Consider the following 18,749-nt stretch of genomic DNA (forward strand, 5'->3'; position numbering starts at 1 on the left):
CTCCTTCCGGAGGAAGCCGTTGACGTTCCGCAGGTCCAAGATAGGGCGTAGGCCCCCTTTGCACTTCTTGGGAACCAGAAAGTAGTGGGAGTAACAACCACACCCTACTTCTGGCCCAGGAACGCGCTCGATGGCCCCCTTGGCCAAGAGGGCCGTAACTTCCTCTCGCAGAAGATTCAAGTGATCCCCCGACACGCGGTGGTACTGCGGTGGCATGGCTGGAGGGGTCGCCTCGAAGGGGAGGGAGTAACCCCTTCGGACGATTTGCAGCACCCACCTGTCCGGTGTGATGTCGCGCCAGTGGGAGAGGTGATGGCGAACCCTGCCCCCCACTGGCGTCTCGTGGGCCTGAAAGCTCGGACTAGGAAGGCTTTGAGGCGGATGCTGCGGGGGGTGGATGTGGACTGGCCGCGCCGTTGTCCCCGGGCACTGCCACGCCGGTTACCACGTCCGTCACCGCGATGGATGGTAGTCTGCGGCCCGTGGCTGGCAGGACGTGTGGGGGCACCCCTTCCTTGGCCACGAAAGGGGCAAAAGGCAGCCGATTGCTGGCGCGGGGCCGACAGGCCCAAGGACTTGGCCGTAGCCCTGGAGTCCTTAAAGCGCTCAAGCGCATGGTCTGCCCTGTTGCCAAAAAGGCGACAGCCATCAAACGGCATGTCCAAAAGGGTGTTTTGGACTTCAGCCGAAAAGTTGGCGGACCTCAGCCAGGCGTGGTGACGAATCGCCACCGTCGTTGCCATCGCTCTACCTAGCGAGTCCGTGGTATCCTGTCCACATCTGATGGAGTACCGTGCCGCATCTCGACCCTCCACAAGGGCTTGGGCGAGTTTAGTCCGGGCCTCCTCCGGACATTGTGGCAGCACGTCCGCGACCGTGTCCCACAGAGAGTGGGTATAACGGCCCAAAAGGCACGCAGTGTTAACTGACCGCAATCCCAGACTCACGGAGGAGAACATCTTTTTGCCATATTGCTCGTACCTCTTGGATTGCCGATCGGGGGAAGCCGTCGGGAATGCAGTCTGGGAGTTAGAGGCCTGGATGTCCAGGCTCTCGGGGGTGGGGTGGGTGGACAGGAAGGCAGGGTCGCATGGAGCCGGGCGGTGGCGTCTGGCCACGTTCCTATCTACAGGAGGACCTGTAGCGGGCCTGGACCAGGTGCCCAGAAGAACGTCAGACAAGGCCTCTCATTAAATAGCAACAGAGGCTCCGAAGAGCATGCCTGCGGTTTAATGACCTCAGTGAGGAGGTTAGTCCTCACGGCCGCGACGGGGAGCGCAAGGGATAAGGCCTTGGCTGCCCGCGTCAACACCACACTATAGGCTGCCCCCTCCTCCGTAGCCATGGTAGGAGGGGAGACAAAGCCAGTGTCCCCTAGCTCACCTGTCCAGTCCTGATAAGACTGGCACTCACGTGCCAGAGAGTCTTCCGACCCCTCCCAATCCGCCTCGCCACCCATCTCCTGGTATTCAGGGTCAAAAGGTGGAGCCTGATCATAGAAGTAAAAATCCCCCATCGGCGTCGAAAGCGGCGTCGAGCGACGCCGTTCCTAAGTCGGAACCGGACCGAAGGAGGGACTGGGGATGGCGTCGACCGAGGTCGGCGCCAGAGGCGACACCCTAGGAGCCGGCGCCGGCGAGGTCGTGAGGTCGACAAGCGACGATCCGGAAGAGTCCTGCGGCGTCAGGACAGAAGTCGCCGACGGCGCCGGGGCCCAAGCACCCGGCCCGCTTGGGCTCCCAGTTGGGGCCGCGGGGCCCTAAGGCGCCGCGGAACCTGGCGTTCTGTCCATGGACCGGAGCAGGCCGCGATGCCTGCAGCTCCGACTGAGCCGCGTGAGCGGTGTCACCCGAACCCCCGGCCGCGTCACGCGAGCGTTGGGGGGAGTCGGAAGAGCGATGTCGCCTCTTCGACTTCTTATGCCTCTTACCTGAGGACTTGGAGCTCGAGGAGTGGTGTCGATCGTCCGAGCCGTGATGACTCCAGCCCCGCGACCGGTCCCTCGACCTCCTTCCGGACCGGGACCTCGAACGGCGCGGCCGACTGCCGGAGCTCGAGGCGCTAATGGGACCACTCCCGCCTAGCCTTCAACGTCAAGGCCCGGCAGTCGGGGCACGACTTGTCATCGTGGTCGGGCCCCAGGAAATTAAGACACCGGTGATGGGGGTCGGTAACCGACATCAGTCGGTTGCAGTCGACGCAGGGTTTAAACCCGGGCATCCCTACCGGCACCATCGGAGTCGTTCGACTTCGAAAAAGATGATCAAAAGATCAAAAAAGTTTAGTCAGAAAATGACTAAAGGGTACCACTGTTCCAAGATCGGCGCTTGCTGGCGCGGAAAAAATAGGAACGGACGTTAGCGCGCGAGGGCAGCATCTAAGTACTCTGGCGACGTCATCCCGACGCCGACGACGGACACGGAGCCGCAGACGACGCCTACCGACGCGCAAGGGTACTGCTACGCAAAAGTTTCCGGATCCAGTCTGACGCCTGGGGGTATTCTAAGGTAAGGAATCTAATACTAACCTGTTTCTTTCAGATCCTTGGGGTACAAGAAGGGCATTTGAAAAACACTCATGTGACTGCTACAAATAAGTAGGCAACAGCGGAGCTGGTGCGCATGGATGCTGTGGTGGCATGGCTCAAAGTAACAAGAGGGGATTTAGGAACACAGAGGTGGAGGAGGGGACCAGTCTTTGAGCACAGTTAAGGCACAACAAAAAGAGGCCCAGAGTTGAGCCATGAGCCACAATCCCAGCGCAATGAAACGTGCAGATCTCTATACATCTTGGGAGGAACAGAGCTGTAGGAACGGAGGAGCAGCTTCTACTAGCATATCTCGCAGTTGGAGGAAGAACTGTATTATCCTATCTTACTATATCATTATGAGAGAACCTACCTCCGGCGGCCCCTCAAGCGTGACAGCCGGTGACCCATTGATGCGAATAGAAAACTGTGAGGGACAAGACAGCCTTCGGGTCCTTGCTAAGGCCCTTGGCCCGGTGGGGCTACAGCCCTCTACTCATTCAAAACTTGGTCAAGTCACGCAATAAACAACAAAAGGTCCCATCCATTAGACAACTACTGTATGCATAGGAACAACCAGAACACAAAAAGGACCTGCAGTCTCTTTGATCATGGCTGAAGTACAATGTCCTGCCCCCGAAGGAGATATTCAACTTTTTAATAAGAGGATAAAAATCAGAGTTGCCTTCCCTCCAACAAAATATCACAAAATCATTACCCGATTTAGTTCACAAGATGCAAAAAGCTGATGGCCGGCACATTCGCAGCCTTCTACCATCAGCTCTACGCCAAACGGACCCCGACACGGTCACTCCGAGAGCTACTGGATGCGACGGGTACCCACCTCCCTCAGCTGGACTCCACCGCCCTAGCTGACCTTGACTGCCCAATCTCACACAACAAAATCACACCACATCGGGTAAGACTACTGGCCCAGATGGCCTCCCACAGGAATATAATGCGGCATATCATGAGGTCCTTGTGCCTCGCTTGGCAGATTTGTATGCTGAGGCCTTCGAGAAAGGCTCCTTCCCGCCCGAGACAGATATGGCGACCATCATAGTCCTACCAAAGTCACAACCGCCATCTCCCCACTGCGCTGAGTATTCGTCCCATTTCCCTCATTAACACGGAAGTTAAACTATTTGCCGCAATTCTCGCTCAACAGCTGAAGCCCTATCTTACCACATTAGTCCATCCGGACCAATACGTTTCATGCCTCAATGAGGCACCAGACATTGTCTCCGGTGGCTACACCTGGCGCACCACCAGGTGCACTCCCCTTATTTGGCGCTCCTTCTCATCGATTTTGAGAAGCCGTTTGACTTCGGTGATTGGACGTACTTAGATGATGTACTAGTGGCGATGGGCTTTGGCCCTCATTTCCAGCGGATGGTTGGGGTCCTTTACACCCGGCCCCAAGCCCGCTTCCTGGTTAATGGGGCTCTCTCTGACGCCTTCCCCATTCAAAGGGGAACGAGACAGGGATGCCCCCCCCATCGCCTCTTCTCATCGCCTTGGCGATGGAGCCTCCAGTGACCTTGATCCTGTCCGCGAGCCTCGTTCGGGGATGGGAATGGCCCAACTCTGAAGTGGACAAGATCGCTCTTTACGTAGACGATGTCTTGCTCTTCTTAACCGATCCCACCCAGTCAGGCCCCCGCTGTCTTCAGATCCTGAGTACCTTTGAGCAGACCTCTGGCCTTCGAATGAACCCTAAGAAGTCGGTTCTGGTCCCGCTCCATCTGTCCAGAGAATGTTACGACTGGCAGTCCACGATACCGCTTCGACGTCAGTCTTTAAGTATCTTGGGATCTGGGTTGCCCTCCTACCGGACTTGGGGTGGTCCCTTAATATTACCTCGCTCGTAAAGAAAGCTAAGGCGGACCTCCACAAATGGCAAACATTGCCCTTGAACCCCCTGGGGAGGGTCACCTTATTTAAAATGATGATCCTTCCTAGATTTCTATATGTTCTCCAAAATACCCCCTTCTGTTTTCCACGGGCTTTTCCCCATCTGCTGCATGCACGAGATGCGGTCAAGACCCGGCCGATTTCTCCAACATGGTGTAGGCATGCCCTCAATTGGCTCAGTTCTGGGGAGAGATCGAAGGTGAACTGTCCGAGTTCCCGGAGTGGGAGGTTCCCCATGACCCACGTCACTCCCTTCTCGGGATTACTAACTGTTTAGACGGGTCCAGGAACGAGAAGTTATTTTACAATACAGCCATGGTTGTGGCCAAGAGGGACATTTCCCCCTTCTGGAAACTTCCCACAACACCAAGTTCGGAGACATGGCGAAGGGGGGGTGGATTGGTGTGCAGCTCAAGAAAAATCTATGTACGAGGCATGAGGATGACCTAAGAAACATCGGAGGGTTTGGGGCAAGTGGCTGGGAGCCATAGAATAGCCTGTTCTCTATACAAGTTGTTTGTGTCTACCGCTGGAGGGCGGGGTTGAAAAGTGATACCTGTGTTTCTTTTATTCTACTGTGTCAATATTGGTGCTATCCACTGCTGTGCTGTTGGTGCTTGTATTCCAAAAAAACAATACATTTGTTTATCAAAAAAAGATGCAAAAAGCTGGGAACAGAGTTGATCAAGTAGAGACCATGGTGGCCAAGCAGGCTCACAAACACGATGTGGTTGTGGAGAGAATATAAGCCCTTGAGAAACACCATTCCAAGTTGGTTAGAAAGCCTGAATAGTACTCAATGGCAGTAGCTGTTCCTAAAGAGGAGAGGAAAGAAAATAAACAGAGTCCAACCTATTGTGGTTGAAGTGGAGTCTGGGGGTGGTCTCTCAATGCTGTCAGGTTTGAATGGAGGTGGGGGAATTGCTCCTATTTGACTTAGTGCCCTCACACACCCATGCGAGTGTCATGCTTCATTATCGGGCGTTGCTCCTCGTGGGGGTGGCGCTGCTGTTCTCCACAGGCCCCGCTAGAGGGCTCTTTATCTGAGATCTTTTGAGGAGGCGCCGCAGTTGTGCATGTGGGTGTGTGGGCCTTAAAATGTGAGTGAGTGAGTTAAAATTACCTTCACGGTGCCCAGAAACAAATTTATTTGGGGGTGGGTCCGCAAGGTAAGATAAAAAAAACAGGGAAATGGAGCACCTCCTTAGAACAAATGTAGAGAGTGTGTAAAGCGCTCTACACAAATATCCCCCAAGATGCCACCCTGGTAGTTTGGGAATCCACAATGCGGAGCATTGACCCATGGCCCCACGAGACCCCTATCTCGTTTATCTGTGAATGTGCCTCCATAGCCCTGAAAGAAAATGTCTTCGCCTTCCAGAAACAACTTTACCACCAGATTCAAGGCGCCAGCATGGGGAGCACCTTCGTTCCGATCCTGGCCTACTTGTATATGGCCAATTTTGAGGAGAAATTCATCTTAGGGGCCAACAATCCCTACATGACCAATATTGTCATGTGGCAGCGCTACACTGACGATATACTCCTCTTCTGGAAAGGAGACGAAGAACAGTGTGTGACGTTCTGTGATTGGATTAACACTCTGGATTTGTTTATAAGGTTCTCAGGTACCAGATCACAGATCCTTACACGAAGGGGCCCTACACACAACAAACTATAAGAAACCCACGGATAGGAATAGTCTCCTCCCAAAAACACTAAGGGACAACCTACCAGTGGGACGATTTTTGCGCCTCCGGAGGAACTGCGATACCTCCAGTGAGTTTGAAAAACAAGCTAAGATTCTGTCAGATAATCTATCAGAACGACACTATCCCAAGAAATTGATACGACAGGCACACAAACGGGCCAAGTACAACAATAGGGATGCTCTCCTGGAGGTTAGGGGCAGACCAAAGACAGAAACAATCACATGCATGACCACATTAACTCCCAATTCCAACAGAATCCAGAAAGTGTTTAAAAAACAATGGCACATCCTTGAGACTCTGATGAGAATTCCCCTGGAAGAGAATGGGGTTTTCACTTGTCGAATAATAGTCTCAAAGATCAAAGTCTTCCTTCAGGGCTTCAGGATTTCAATCTGAATTGGGAGGGATACAAATAGTAAACATGCTAATAGAATCTTTTCTTTTCTCCAAGATAACAGTCTTTTTCAACACTGCCAGAAAATGAAGCATAGCAAAGGTTCCATTGCGGGTCTAATTATTTCAGAGGTCACACACCTGACAGCCGAGGACCCAATCCCATATGACTGGTCAGATCACTTTCAAATCGCTTCAAGCTGACCTTCACACATCTTAAAAACTTAGGTCAACCTAAAAAAGTAAAGATCCAGTTTTGCAATACAAAGACATTGAGAATTGAGAAAGGTCTCTAGGAATCTTACCTCCCCTGACCCTCAGTAAAATATGAATTCCATGAAAGATTAATACAACAAGTGCTTGAGTCCCTAAAAAAAAATTACATCGAAGAGTAAGATGAATATGTTAAAACCATCTCTTCTATGGTTCTCCAAGGATCTCTATGTGGAAAGGAAAAGCAGCAAAACACAAAAAACAAACAAAAGGAAACAACCACCACTCTCTTTCAAATCTCACATGATCGAGGGCTGCCAAAAGAAACTATAAATGTCACATCTTTAGACCAAAGTCCTCACTGGTTACATCTCTAAAGGATTCTTCCACAAACAAACCAAAACTCCTATTTGAGGTGATTAAAGAATCAAATAACCTGGTTTTCAAGACTATGGCCATCGTATCATAAGCCAAATATAAAGACTTAGTGAACTTTTTTTATGGCAAATTAAATTCTATTGACATTTTATTTCCCCCAGGTTCTGACTATATCAGTGATAATACATTAATTTGTAAAGCACAGGGGTCCAGGCCACATTTTGACATAGTCTTGGAGACAGAGTTTTTCAATATCATCACCAGGGTTAACCCCACTATCCACCTCTCAGATGTCGTACCCAGGTGCATCAACAAAGACCTTCTCAAACAACTTCTTTCTAGCTGGTTGTCTCTGGTTAAATTCTCTTTTTTGTTTTCCCAGGAAGCTTCAAAACTGGTTAAGCCTCTTTTCTCCTGAATAAATGCTCACTGGACTTGAAAAACTTCTGCAGATCTCGGGACTCCCTTTCATAGAAAAGGAAGTAGAAAGTTGTGTAGCTCCCAACTTTTCCTCCACATTCAGGCAAACAACCCTCTCAATACTTTTTATTCAGCATTCAGACAGGGCTACAGCAAAAGGACTGTCCTTCTGCAAATTGTTGATGACACACTCTGCATCTGGACTCTGCCACCTCCTGCTGCGCTCTTGGACCTCTTAGCTGACTCTGATACAGTCAATCACCCATTTATGAATTAAAATCCAAAAAGAATGGAAGGGCATTGAAGTGGGAGTCCTAGACTGTTTAACCTCCTATCTAGCAAACTGTTATCAAGGAGTTAAAATCTGAAGCCTTTTTACTAGCAAAGGCAGCCCACAACAAGGCGTCCCAAAAGGGTCAACCATATCCCCAACTCTGATCAATCTATAACTCAAACTACTTGAAGATATTGTCAGTAACTCTAAGATTCTTTATCAACAGGATGTGGCTAAAACTTCAGTGTATCTGGAGATTTTTTACCAAAAAGATATCCTCATACTTTCCAACACCCTGACCAAAATCCATAAGTTCCCCCATCCCACTGCAAACCAACCATTCGAGAGAACACCAAAATCCCTGCATATTATGTCTGATAACAGACGTAACCTTCAGAGGCAAACTGCTACTATGACCAAGAGCATTCACCACCAACAGAGACATATTTGGAGCATCCGGCAATTAATTTGAGACCAAGACTTAATGTCTGTAGTCCCAGAGCTCATCCTCTTCAAAATGGACTATGGGGAATTCCCTCCAGAATATCAAATGACCACTTGTCCCTAACCCAACAAACAAAAAAACTCACACACACACAGCTCCCCCAGTGCTGCATGTGGCAACATGATTTGTCACCGTTTTAAAGAACTTTGACCACATCATCCCTATCCTACTAACTCCTAAATGGTTCCACATTAAAGCTAGAGCTCAATTTAAGACCCCCATGTACCACCCACAAAGCCCTTCATGAGTCCCCACTCTCCTACCTAGCTGAAAAACTGAAAATCTCTGGCACCCAACAGGGATAGAAGAACATGGAATTCCTTTGCAGAAGCCTGCCGCATTCATATTGTGTTTTATGAAACAGACCTTCCCAGGAAGTCCAACAAGAGTTTTGAGTTCTCTCATACCATCCCTTGTCAACCTCCTTTTCCGCCACCTTTAAAAAGGCACTCAAAATCCTTTGGCTAAGCTTTAAAAGCTTCATCTATTTTAAAGACACTTTAGTTAAGAAAATAAACACTTACTCTTCTTCCCTCTCGAAGATCAATTGACTAATATCTCATTGAACTGATCCAATATTCCTTCTTTGCTTATCCATTTATCCCTCATGACTGTTACTCTTTATTGTATCCATGTCTGTCTTGCACATCATTCTAATGCCCTTGGGCCACATTCACACAACATAAAACTGCTAAAATAAAATAAATTACTGTAACACTTAGCAGACAGAGAGGAGACAGAGGTAATAACACTTCCTGTCTGCTAAATGCACTCTTCTTTTATTAGGCCCAAATGGGCATTAAAGGGGCCCCCAAAAAGGAAGAATGTTGTACATTTTGCAGGGTGTAAAATAAAAACAACTTACAATTTTTCCACTGTACATGGGTAATTTCAGCATGATCAACTGTAGATGCTATGCAAATGAACCACCTGAAGCTACTGGGTCCAGATCTACGGCAATGGGATACATTGCTTCCAAAACACTCATAAAACACAGTAGTACAGGTAACAAAGGAACTGGGATAACTCGTGTTGAAACGAAGTACAGATATGGAATTAAGAACTGGTTCATACATTGGTGGCAAAAAGAATATAATCGACAAAAAAGGCGGAAGAATCCTGGCAAAACAGTGCCAAACAATTTCTTTGCCACAGAGAACACAGATACATTAAACACACATGTCGAAACAGTAATGAAATGAAAACTATATTCATTGCTTTACAGATCTGTCTCAGGAGAACTCGTATTTTGAAAATAAAGTGTATGCTCATTTTCTAAAACAGAAGTGTGTAGGATTCATGATGCACAGTGAAGAAAGCAAGACAACACACACTCCCATAGAGACACTGAAGGTCACCAGTTGGAATGATTCAAGTCAGCCAAACAACACGAGGAAGGAAAGCTAATCAATAAGAAGCAAGCAAATGCGAGAGACAAGATAATAAGCCAACTGCGAGCAGTGGGTTGACTCAAAGCCACTAACTACTGGTATTGCACACAACAGATCTTTGGACAACACAAAGCTAAAACCGGTCTGCAGGCAACACCTAAAAATGAAATCGAGCAGGTAAAAAGGGGGCAGATTACACTGGTGAGCTTCAACCACCTTGTCCAATGTGTCTGCTTGAAGTGTTTACATATAATGGAGGACTTGTGTATAGGAGGAAAGAGACATGGAAGACTGACTGAAAGAGAAGTAGTGACATGAGGACTTTAAAGGCAACCTGACGAAGGTACAGCCACAGTTGTGAATAGCAACGAAGGGCACAACAAATACTGCTTAGGCTCAAAGTCAAATTAATGGTGCTGCATAGGAGTTATGCCCGGTTTGCGAGGAATGCTACTTTCATCCTTTCCAGCATCAGCACTCACATGCACTCTAGAGAGCAAGAGTGGGCAGAACCATGTAGTGGTTGGGAAAACACTGAATGATTATTTTTTTAGCTTGTCCACATTGTGAATGGCACTAGTGAAAAAACAGTGGATGAAGAGGGTTAACCCACTGTTCCACAAGCTGTATGCCAAATGTGGGCAGATCCAAAAAATGATTGACATCTGAACAAAATAATAGTCTACAGAGGGCGGATTTAAAGCCCCTTTCTATTCATAATAGTATTATTAATTCCTTTTTGCAATTACATGAGGCTAGCAAGGGCTGAAGACATTGCTAGGTCACACATCATCATCATAACAACAACAATAATAACATTACCAATAATATAGAAAATACATGTGTAGAGAAAACAAAGATTTTAATTTCATACTTTAAATTGCTGTTGAGTGACGTGGCGATTATCTGGCCTCAAGAATTCTAGAACCAGAGGAATGATATCTCGGCAACAGAAATTGTAGGTTCTTAGAGCTGTGAAGAATACTTGCTGGGCTTTGTTTCTAACCTATAGGGAAAATCATATATGTTAAAATTTCAAGCTAAACAATTACTATGATGAACATATTGTTTGAACACAGCATATGCAGTGCTCTTAACTGGAAAAAATGGAACACAAAGCACCATATTCGGTATAGTCTAGAGCACGGAGAGGACATTGCGCTTCTATAATTGTGAATATTTCCTGTTTATGATCAAATTCACCAAACGACCCTGTATAATGGTGTGTTTCATTCAGCCTTTTTGAATTACTAACACACAGATCAAATTATCTCTATAACCAATTCAAGCAGTAATCATGTTTCACAGAAAGCACCTTGATGTTTAACTGCATAAAAACATTGCATTGTCTACAAGGGCCCTTCAAAAAACGGCACTGTGCTTAAAGGATAACCAGATGTAATAGTTTACCGACATTTTTTACTTCAACCCAAAAATAAAGAACTAAATAATAAACTGAACAAAATATCAAACTACTAATACATAACTATTCTTTCGCATTCACCTAACTTTAGCAGCATTCTCACTCAGTACACGGATAGTTCAGTAGACAACCTGTAGATTATTCCACATTTTACCACATAGGTCCTAATTACAATGTCGGGCGGACTTTAGTCCGCCCAACACAGTTTCAGTGTGGGAACCAACCAACCGTAGGTCGCGGTCTTCAAACACCCTATTACAATGAGACTGCACATGGTGCGGTCGCAAACTCCAATTTCCCTAAGGCAGTTTGTGCAGCGGTCGGAAATTGGAAGTAGCCCAAGCTCCAATAGAGAAATGGAAGTGCCCCATAATCCCTGCATTGCATGGCAAAGGGTGCAGGTGTTTAGAGGGGGGCACCCAGACCCCCAACCGGAGGCTGCTGAGGAATGGGGGCCCTGGTAGAGGCCCCATAAGTAGCTTTCCGACATGCTTTCTATGTCGGAAAGGCTGGCATGGAAAAGCATTTCCGAAATCAACATCTTTATCCCTACAGCAGAAATGCAGTACGTAAGGGAATATGTGGCAGTTTCTGACCCCTTGAGCCCGTCGGAAGGCAGCCGGAATGACCGGCCAGTTAAAACTCCTACCGCCTACATTGTGATTATAGCTTTGGACTTTAAACCAAGGATGTCAGTCGGAAAGCCTCTGACTGACATCCTAATTAGTCCCATAGTGTTTCAGTTGCTTTCTCTGCCATAATTGGGAGTGCTGTGACATACTACAAACTGGGAACTAAGCGGGAAGAAGAAAGTTCACAAACAATTATGAAAAAGTTGAATGATTAGTTCCCTGGTTACTCAAAATAAACGCAAATAGCCAAATGTAATTTCTGTCCTTAGCACTACAATGCACATTTTATCCAAACTGACATGGTAACATAAGTTAGCAAGCACTATACATTTTAATATACTCCAACAGCCTTTATCACGAATAATAGGCACCCTGAATTTAAAATAAAGAGTTTGTATTTTTCATGGAGTCACAACTGTGCAAAGGACAAAAGATTGAAGAAGAAGAGCAATAGGAGGCAGCCTTCACAAAAGAAAAAGACATGAAAAAACCCCACACTGAGTGCTACATTGTAACTTTGAGTCTAAACCCATTAAGTGCTACGCCTTATCCCCACCCTCAGGGCTGAGCCTTTTTTTGAGATTTGGAGCAGATCACACTTAAGCCTTTCTTTTCTAAAAAAGATATTCATGCCACATTTGCACCCTTTAGTCCCCCCACAATTTGTATACTTTAAGAGTACTCCAGGCTTGTGAATTCCCCATAAAGGGAACGAACAATGGACAAAAAGTAGCAAATTTCAGTTTTAGGGGAAAATTGTGTTGTGTAAGAAAGTATGTGTTATCAAGAAAAGATGTGCTGTGCTAAAAATTGCCCTCTTACCATGTTTCAGCAACTGGCAGAGTTGTAAAGAATACATCGATTCTTGCAATTATCGAAGTGGTAGTCAGTATTTCTAATTATTGAGCCTTTTATCTACTTGCAGTTTGTAGTAGTGCTTAAAATCGGAGGCGGCGGGGGGGTGGGGGGTGTGGAGGGGAAGAAGTATGTGACTAACCGTGTCCCTGGTACAGCCTCCCAAGCATGATAATCCACAAAAAATGGGTCCCAGAACACTAGCTTAAACAAGGTACTGGATTGTCTTACACAGAAAGGGGCTGCATGTTATGTAATCACGGTTCCCTATTGGGGTATTCCCGAAAAATGGCATGGCCCTCGCCGATTGAAGAGGCATACTTTATTATTGGGGCCCTCTTCACTGTGGTGGGTAGATGGGAGGGCTCACACTGAAGAGAAATCAGGACACATACAAAGGCCAATGGGAAACAAATGCACCAATATTGAGCCAGAGCAGGAAGAGAGCCCAAAAAGAGAACTGACTTTGTGTAATAATCATGCTGAAACCTTAAGCAATGTAAAGTGATGGAAATCAGAGTTCTACAAAGTAAAGGGCCTAGGCGTTGTACCTACTGAAAAGTACGATCCTTTTGCGGTACGGCCAAGAAGGAGTCATTTTGAAAAATTAAACTCAAGTTTTCTTCCTGGACAAACTATGGGGTCGATTATGATGGCGGACGGACCCGAGTCCGTCCGCCACCATAGGGTAGGGGGGAACGTCCGCATGGGCAGCAGCGTTCCCCCCGTGAAGATTAGGATGTGACCGCCAGGGTGGCGGTCACATCCTCAATCCTTAACATTGCGGCGGGTGCAGCTTGAAGCATACTTTGCTTTTGTATGCAGAAAGCGGCAGGCACCGCGCGGTGCCTGCCGATCTCTGCATACAAATGCAGGGGGGTACCATAGGTACCCCCCATGTGCACCCCCCACCCCCCTTCACCTAGGGGGCCCGCAACGGGCCCCCACAGTGAATTTCCACATGCTTTTCCACGGCGGAAAATCCGCCGTGGAAAAGCATCTTTTCAAACATTTCCTAATATGGTGGACGGTGTCTGAGAGACACCTCCACCATATTAGAGCTTTTCCGCCGCGGTTGTAAGCCAACCGCGGCGGAATAGCTGCGGACAGAAAACAGGACCCACCAGCCATCCTAATGTGGCGGTGTGTCTCTGGTGGGTCCGCTGCGGTTTTTCCGCATCCTCTGGGCCGGCGGTGGCTTCCGCCGGCCCGAAGGATGCGGAAAAACCGCAATCCTAATAGGCCCCTTAGTGTGGTTTAACCAAAGCAAAAAATTAATCACCCTTCTCCCTTCCCCCACCACCCCAATACCATTCCATCTGAGGTACATACATTTGAGAGAACTGGTAAATGGCAATAGTAAATGATTTTATTTGTACAATAATTAAAACCTTTACAAAGCAGATAGGACATTACTAAAAATTAACGTAAAAGTAATTTCATGCAACTTTCTAAAAAATGTAAATGTGCTTAAATGTCAATTTTTTGGCCGCCTTTAAAATTAAAAGTTCATGGCTCCAGGGCACCATATCAATGATTTTGAGTCCGGCTTTATTATTATTTTTTTTTTATTAATCCAGTCAACATGTTCTTCTGTCTTTTCGATACTAGTTCGAAAAATGTTGTGACCCGACAATTAAATTTTGTTTTGGTGGGATTAAAGCACAATTTGACTGCCTGCCTACATGTTCGTACACCATGAAGTTTAAACGATGGACGCAGTAAATTGCACCTCAGATCCTTTAGTTTAGGGCAGATGCAGATTACATGGATAATATCTTCCTTGCCAGCGTTGCACAAGCAACCGTGTTGCGGACAGTTTTTTCTTTCCCAGGGCGGGAGATGGGGAGCAGCTGGGATTACATAGACGTAATTTTAAAAACTTTTCCTTTGTCTTTAGATTCATTCCAATATTAAGATACTCTTGAGGTTTCAGTATTGCATAGTCGCTGAGTGTAATCCAGCCGTGCGCTCTTTTGGACAGTGTCTTCTTATCCCCGATAGAAGAAATGATACGTGCTGATGTTTTTGGGATTTTTTTAAAAGACAAAAGATCAGTAGGGGTGTCCCAGAGGTCTAACAGTCCCAAGATTTGGAGTGATTCAAATAAATAGTCTCTGGCAGAGGATTTTTGATGGTGAAGCAGCTCTTCCCATAGATTTAAGTTTAAAGAGCCAGCCTCGGCACTCCAAATCTTGTGCCAGGTAGTGACATACACGCTCCGTCTTTCCAATGTTTGTTTTAGCAGACCAAATTCAAGCCGAATTTGTGCTGGAGAAACGTATCTTGGCAGATTGAAAATTGCCCTGTATGAGTTTGCTATCACTATATCCAGTAGCGCTGCATCCTTTCTTTTGCTCGGAGGACCTGGAGCAACGGTTTAAACGTTAAGTCGGGGAGCTTGACCTTTAAAGATTTTATCACCAAACAGGTTGCGGTTCCCTTCTGTCGCAAGGATTCTAGTTGAGCCTTGAACGAGTTTGTGTAGTCCAAGATTACTACCAGGTAGTTATAGGTGGTAACCAAATCCAGCCCATGTCCGTTTAGATGGCAGTTATTTTTCTTTTTTTTCCGATTATTCACCGCCATAACTTTAGTTTTAGCAAAATTTATTTGCAAGTGATTCCGTTCCGAGAAGGTGAGAGTTATGTTCAAAAGATGTTGAAGGCCGATCGGTGTTCGACAGATTAAAACCAGGTTGTCCGCATACAACAAACTGGACAGCGGAATTTTCCCTAGTTTTGGTGCATGACAGGGGCAGTTATCAAGCTATCCTGATAGGTCTGCGAGAAAAAGGTTAAATAGAAATGGCGCCAGAACACAGCCCTGTTTTAACCCTTTTGTTGTTGGAATCTTTTTGGAGAGGTGTGTTCCTGCTCCTAGTTTAACCCTGATCCAGGTGTTTGTGTGCAGTAGTATCAGTTGGTCTAAGAGTTGTTTCGGTATACCCCATTTTTCCAGTTTCCACCAGAGTTTATTTGGGTCAACGTGATCAAAAGCGGCAGTAAAATCAATGAAACACAGGAAAAGGGGTGTTTGGTCTCTTTTGCTGCGTCCATCAGAAGGGTCAGTGCCATGATGATTGTAATGGTCCCCTGACCCGGGCAGAAGCCTGTTTGATTAATAGGGAGAATGGATGTTTCGGAAGCTCAGGATGTTAATTCCTCCAGTATGGTTCCTGCAAAATACTTGGCCGCCACGTCTATGAGGGCAGTAAGCCGATAGTTATTTGGGAGTTTCCTGCTTCCCTGTTTGAAAATAGGGCTTGCTATTGATCCAAACCAGGACTACGGTAAAGTCAATGTGTTCTTTATGTTTTTAAAAACCGGTGTTAGTGCTACACTCCAAAATTCAGCATCTGATTTATATAACATTGGTGGGATGCCGTTTGGGCCAGGGGCACCCCTTGGTCTACCTCTAGCTATTTGTCTCTTGATTTCCGCTGATGTATAAGTGGGTTGATCAATCACAGCAAAGGCAGAAGAACTTAAATCTAGCCTTAAATTTCCTGCACATGGAGGTAACTCAGTTCCTCTTGAATCTAGGTCTTGGAAAGTTTCCGTTGCACAGCCGTTGCTTTTTTTATCTCTGCAAACTACTTTGCTAGGCCCTTTTGTCCCTATTTCTTCAAGATACTCCTTGTTGTCTGCGAATGTGTTGTTAAAATGCTTGAAGAGGTGATTTCTCCATGCATCCTCCGTTATGTTGGAATTTAGACCAAGATGATCTGGATTCTTTAGTCTTTTGATCATATCCCAGAACCTTGAGCTGTTTTTCGGTTTAGCTTCATAGAGGAGTTTGACCCATAATTCTTAATTTATCCGCTTCTTTTTTTCCCATTTCATCCTTTTTAGCAGTTGTTTTGCTTCCCGTAAAACATTTTGTAAGTCTTGATTTAATGGGTCTTCCCTCATCTGTCTCAATGTTTGGTTTATAGTCTGCTTTTGGATTTTCATTTCTGGAGTGGGTTGCATTTTGGTCGTTATTCTCGTTTGGAGCGTTAATCTATTTGATAAACCTTTTAATAATTTCTCTTTGACAGCTAGGATGAAGTTTTGCCATACTTCTACCGGTTTTGTCATGGGATTTTCCGCTTGCGTATATAGAGTTTTTACCTTATGACATATAGTACTGATATTGCTAGGATTGCATCGAAGCTGCTAAAGATTTGCGGCCACTTCGATGTTCATGCCTATGAATGGTTCAATCTTTAAAAGTGAGTCGACTTTTATTGTTACTTCTTGAGGCAAGTGGTCGCTATGTTCGCTGGTACCAATCTTAAATGCGGATACAATACCGAGCATATTTAGGGATGTGAATGTGTAATCCAAATGGGAAGATTTCTGTTTTGAGTGGAACGTTGCTATTGGTGGGGCGTCCTCCGGGAATCGCCCGTTCAAGGCTCTTAAATTAAGATGTTCTAGCTGTCGTAGTAGGTGATTTGAGCAATTTGTGGGTTTCTTAATATTTGGGGAACTCTGGCTGCGCACTTCCCATGCAGCATTAAGTTCTTGGTCAAGGGCATCATCTTCCCCTGAGCCAAAAAGATACAGGTTAAAAACACCTGCTAGAATAACGCAGTCGGAATCCTCTTCATCCATTATCTTTTTTGTGGCTTCAATCAGTTCTTTGGCGGCCTTCCGTTTCCATTTAGGATGGATGTATGCATTAATCATTATGACTTCTTGACACTGGCTATTTAGCCAGAGTGTGATCTTTTCCGCCTGCATGATACTTGGGTGTGTTATTTGAGATGCTATTGCTGAGATCTCTCCTATTGTTGCTATGGAGGCCATAATCATTAGGCTCTCTGATCGACGTCCAAAATCAAAACTCTTTTTTGCCGGAATGCAATAGGATGTATATCCTTGGAGTTCGAAAGCCTTTTCCTCCCAGGTCTCTTGCAGCAGTATCAAATCAAATATGTTTAAATATTGTAGAACTCCGCATCCTCACTTTTGCTGGCTAGACCATTGATGTTCCAAGTGCATATCTTAATTTGTCTGGAGTTGTCCAAGGAGTGGTTGTGGTTACTCTCCCTTTGTCAATTTGTATGGTCTTCTATTTTAATGGTCCGCTGAAATTGCCTCCAGTTTTGTGGGGCAGTTTGCCAAGAGTGACGTGGGTCCCTTGAGTCTTGCGCTAGTTGGAAGATCTTTGTGCCTTGGGAATGTTCTCTTGGTGAAATGCTCCTTGCTCCCTTTAGTACTGACTTTGTGTCTTTCCGTAATGGTGTTCCAGTAGGGGGTAGGAAGGGTGTCGTATAGGGAGGCAACTTTTCAGTTTCGAGTTTTATCCCCAATTGCTTAAACTTATTCACTTCCTTCACAATTTCTTTTACTATCTCTGTAGAGTTCCAGGTTGCTTTCGTTTTTTCCGAACATTGTGAGTTATTGTTTGGCTGGAACTCTATTCGAAGAAGAAGATCAGAGGAGCCAATATTTTCTAGGTTTGTGATCGAATGTAGGAGCCTCAGTATATTTCCTCTGTTCAATATGTCGTCCCTACCACGAGATATATATTCTGGAGTGAGCAGAATAGTGGCCATGCTATCCCCGTGTTGTCCTGCGGTTTGCTTTGCTCGAGATCCCTCGCTTCCGGTATCACCGGGCTGTGGAGAGCGGCTTAAACCGCTCCTTGTGGGGGAAGTTTGTTGTGTCCTGCCCTGCCTTTCTCTCCGTGAATCCCTTGTGAAGTTTATTGTTCCCCCAGTTTGCTTCTGTGTTGTTGTTTACTGTCCGTGCTATTTTTAGTACACCGGAAGGGCTTTTTAGTGGTCCAGAGAGTTCAGTGCTCTTTGCTGAGGACTGTAGAATGCTTGTTTTTAGATCTAATATTAGATCCTCTATCATAGATGGTAGGGTTAGTAACTTGTCTACAATCGGTTCACTGGAGCATGATGATGGTATTGCTTGGACCGCATAAGCCGATTCCTGTCCTCTCTTTATGAGGCCATTAAGTTCTGATATTTTCGAGTCGATTCCCGAAATGGAATCAGCCATTGTCTGTAAAACATTAAGCTGCAGGTCCATTTTGTGGGATTGAAATTGTAACGCAGCAGCTGAGTCTTGCAGGGTGGTTAGGATTGTTACCCATACTGACTCCGAGCTTG

At 46.1% G+C, this 18,749-nt stretch overlaps 1 protein-coding gene across 2 annotated transcripts in view; it reads right to left on the minus strand.

Annotated features, from left to right (window-relative positions):
- The window catches only part of PSME4 (proteasome activator subunit 4), a 1,411,622-nt gene that overhangs the window by 924,980 nt on the left and 467,893 nt on the right, over positions 1-18,749 (minus strand). For both annotated transcript variants that reach the window (XM_078649478.1, XM_078649477.1), the window contains one exon: positions 10,602-10,733. In XM_078649478.1, coding sequence (XP_078505604.1) covers positions 10,602-10,733 — 132 coding nt within the window. The remainder of the gene's footprint in view (positions 1-10,601; positions 10,734-18,749) is intronic.

The sequence above is a fragment of the Lissotriton helveticus genome, chromosome 6 (genome assembly GCF_964261635.1).
Source record: "Lissotriton helveticus chromosome 6, aLisHel1.1, whole genome shotgun sequence".
NCBI lineage: Eukaryota > Metazoa > Chordata > Amphibia > Caudata > Salamandridae > Lissotriton > Lissotriton helveticus.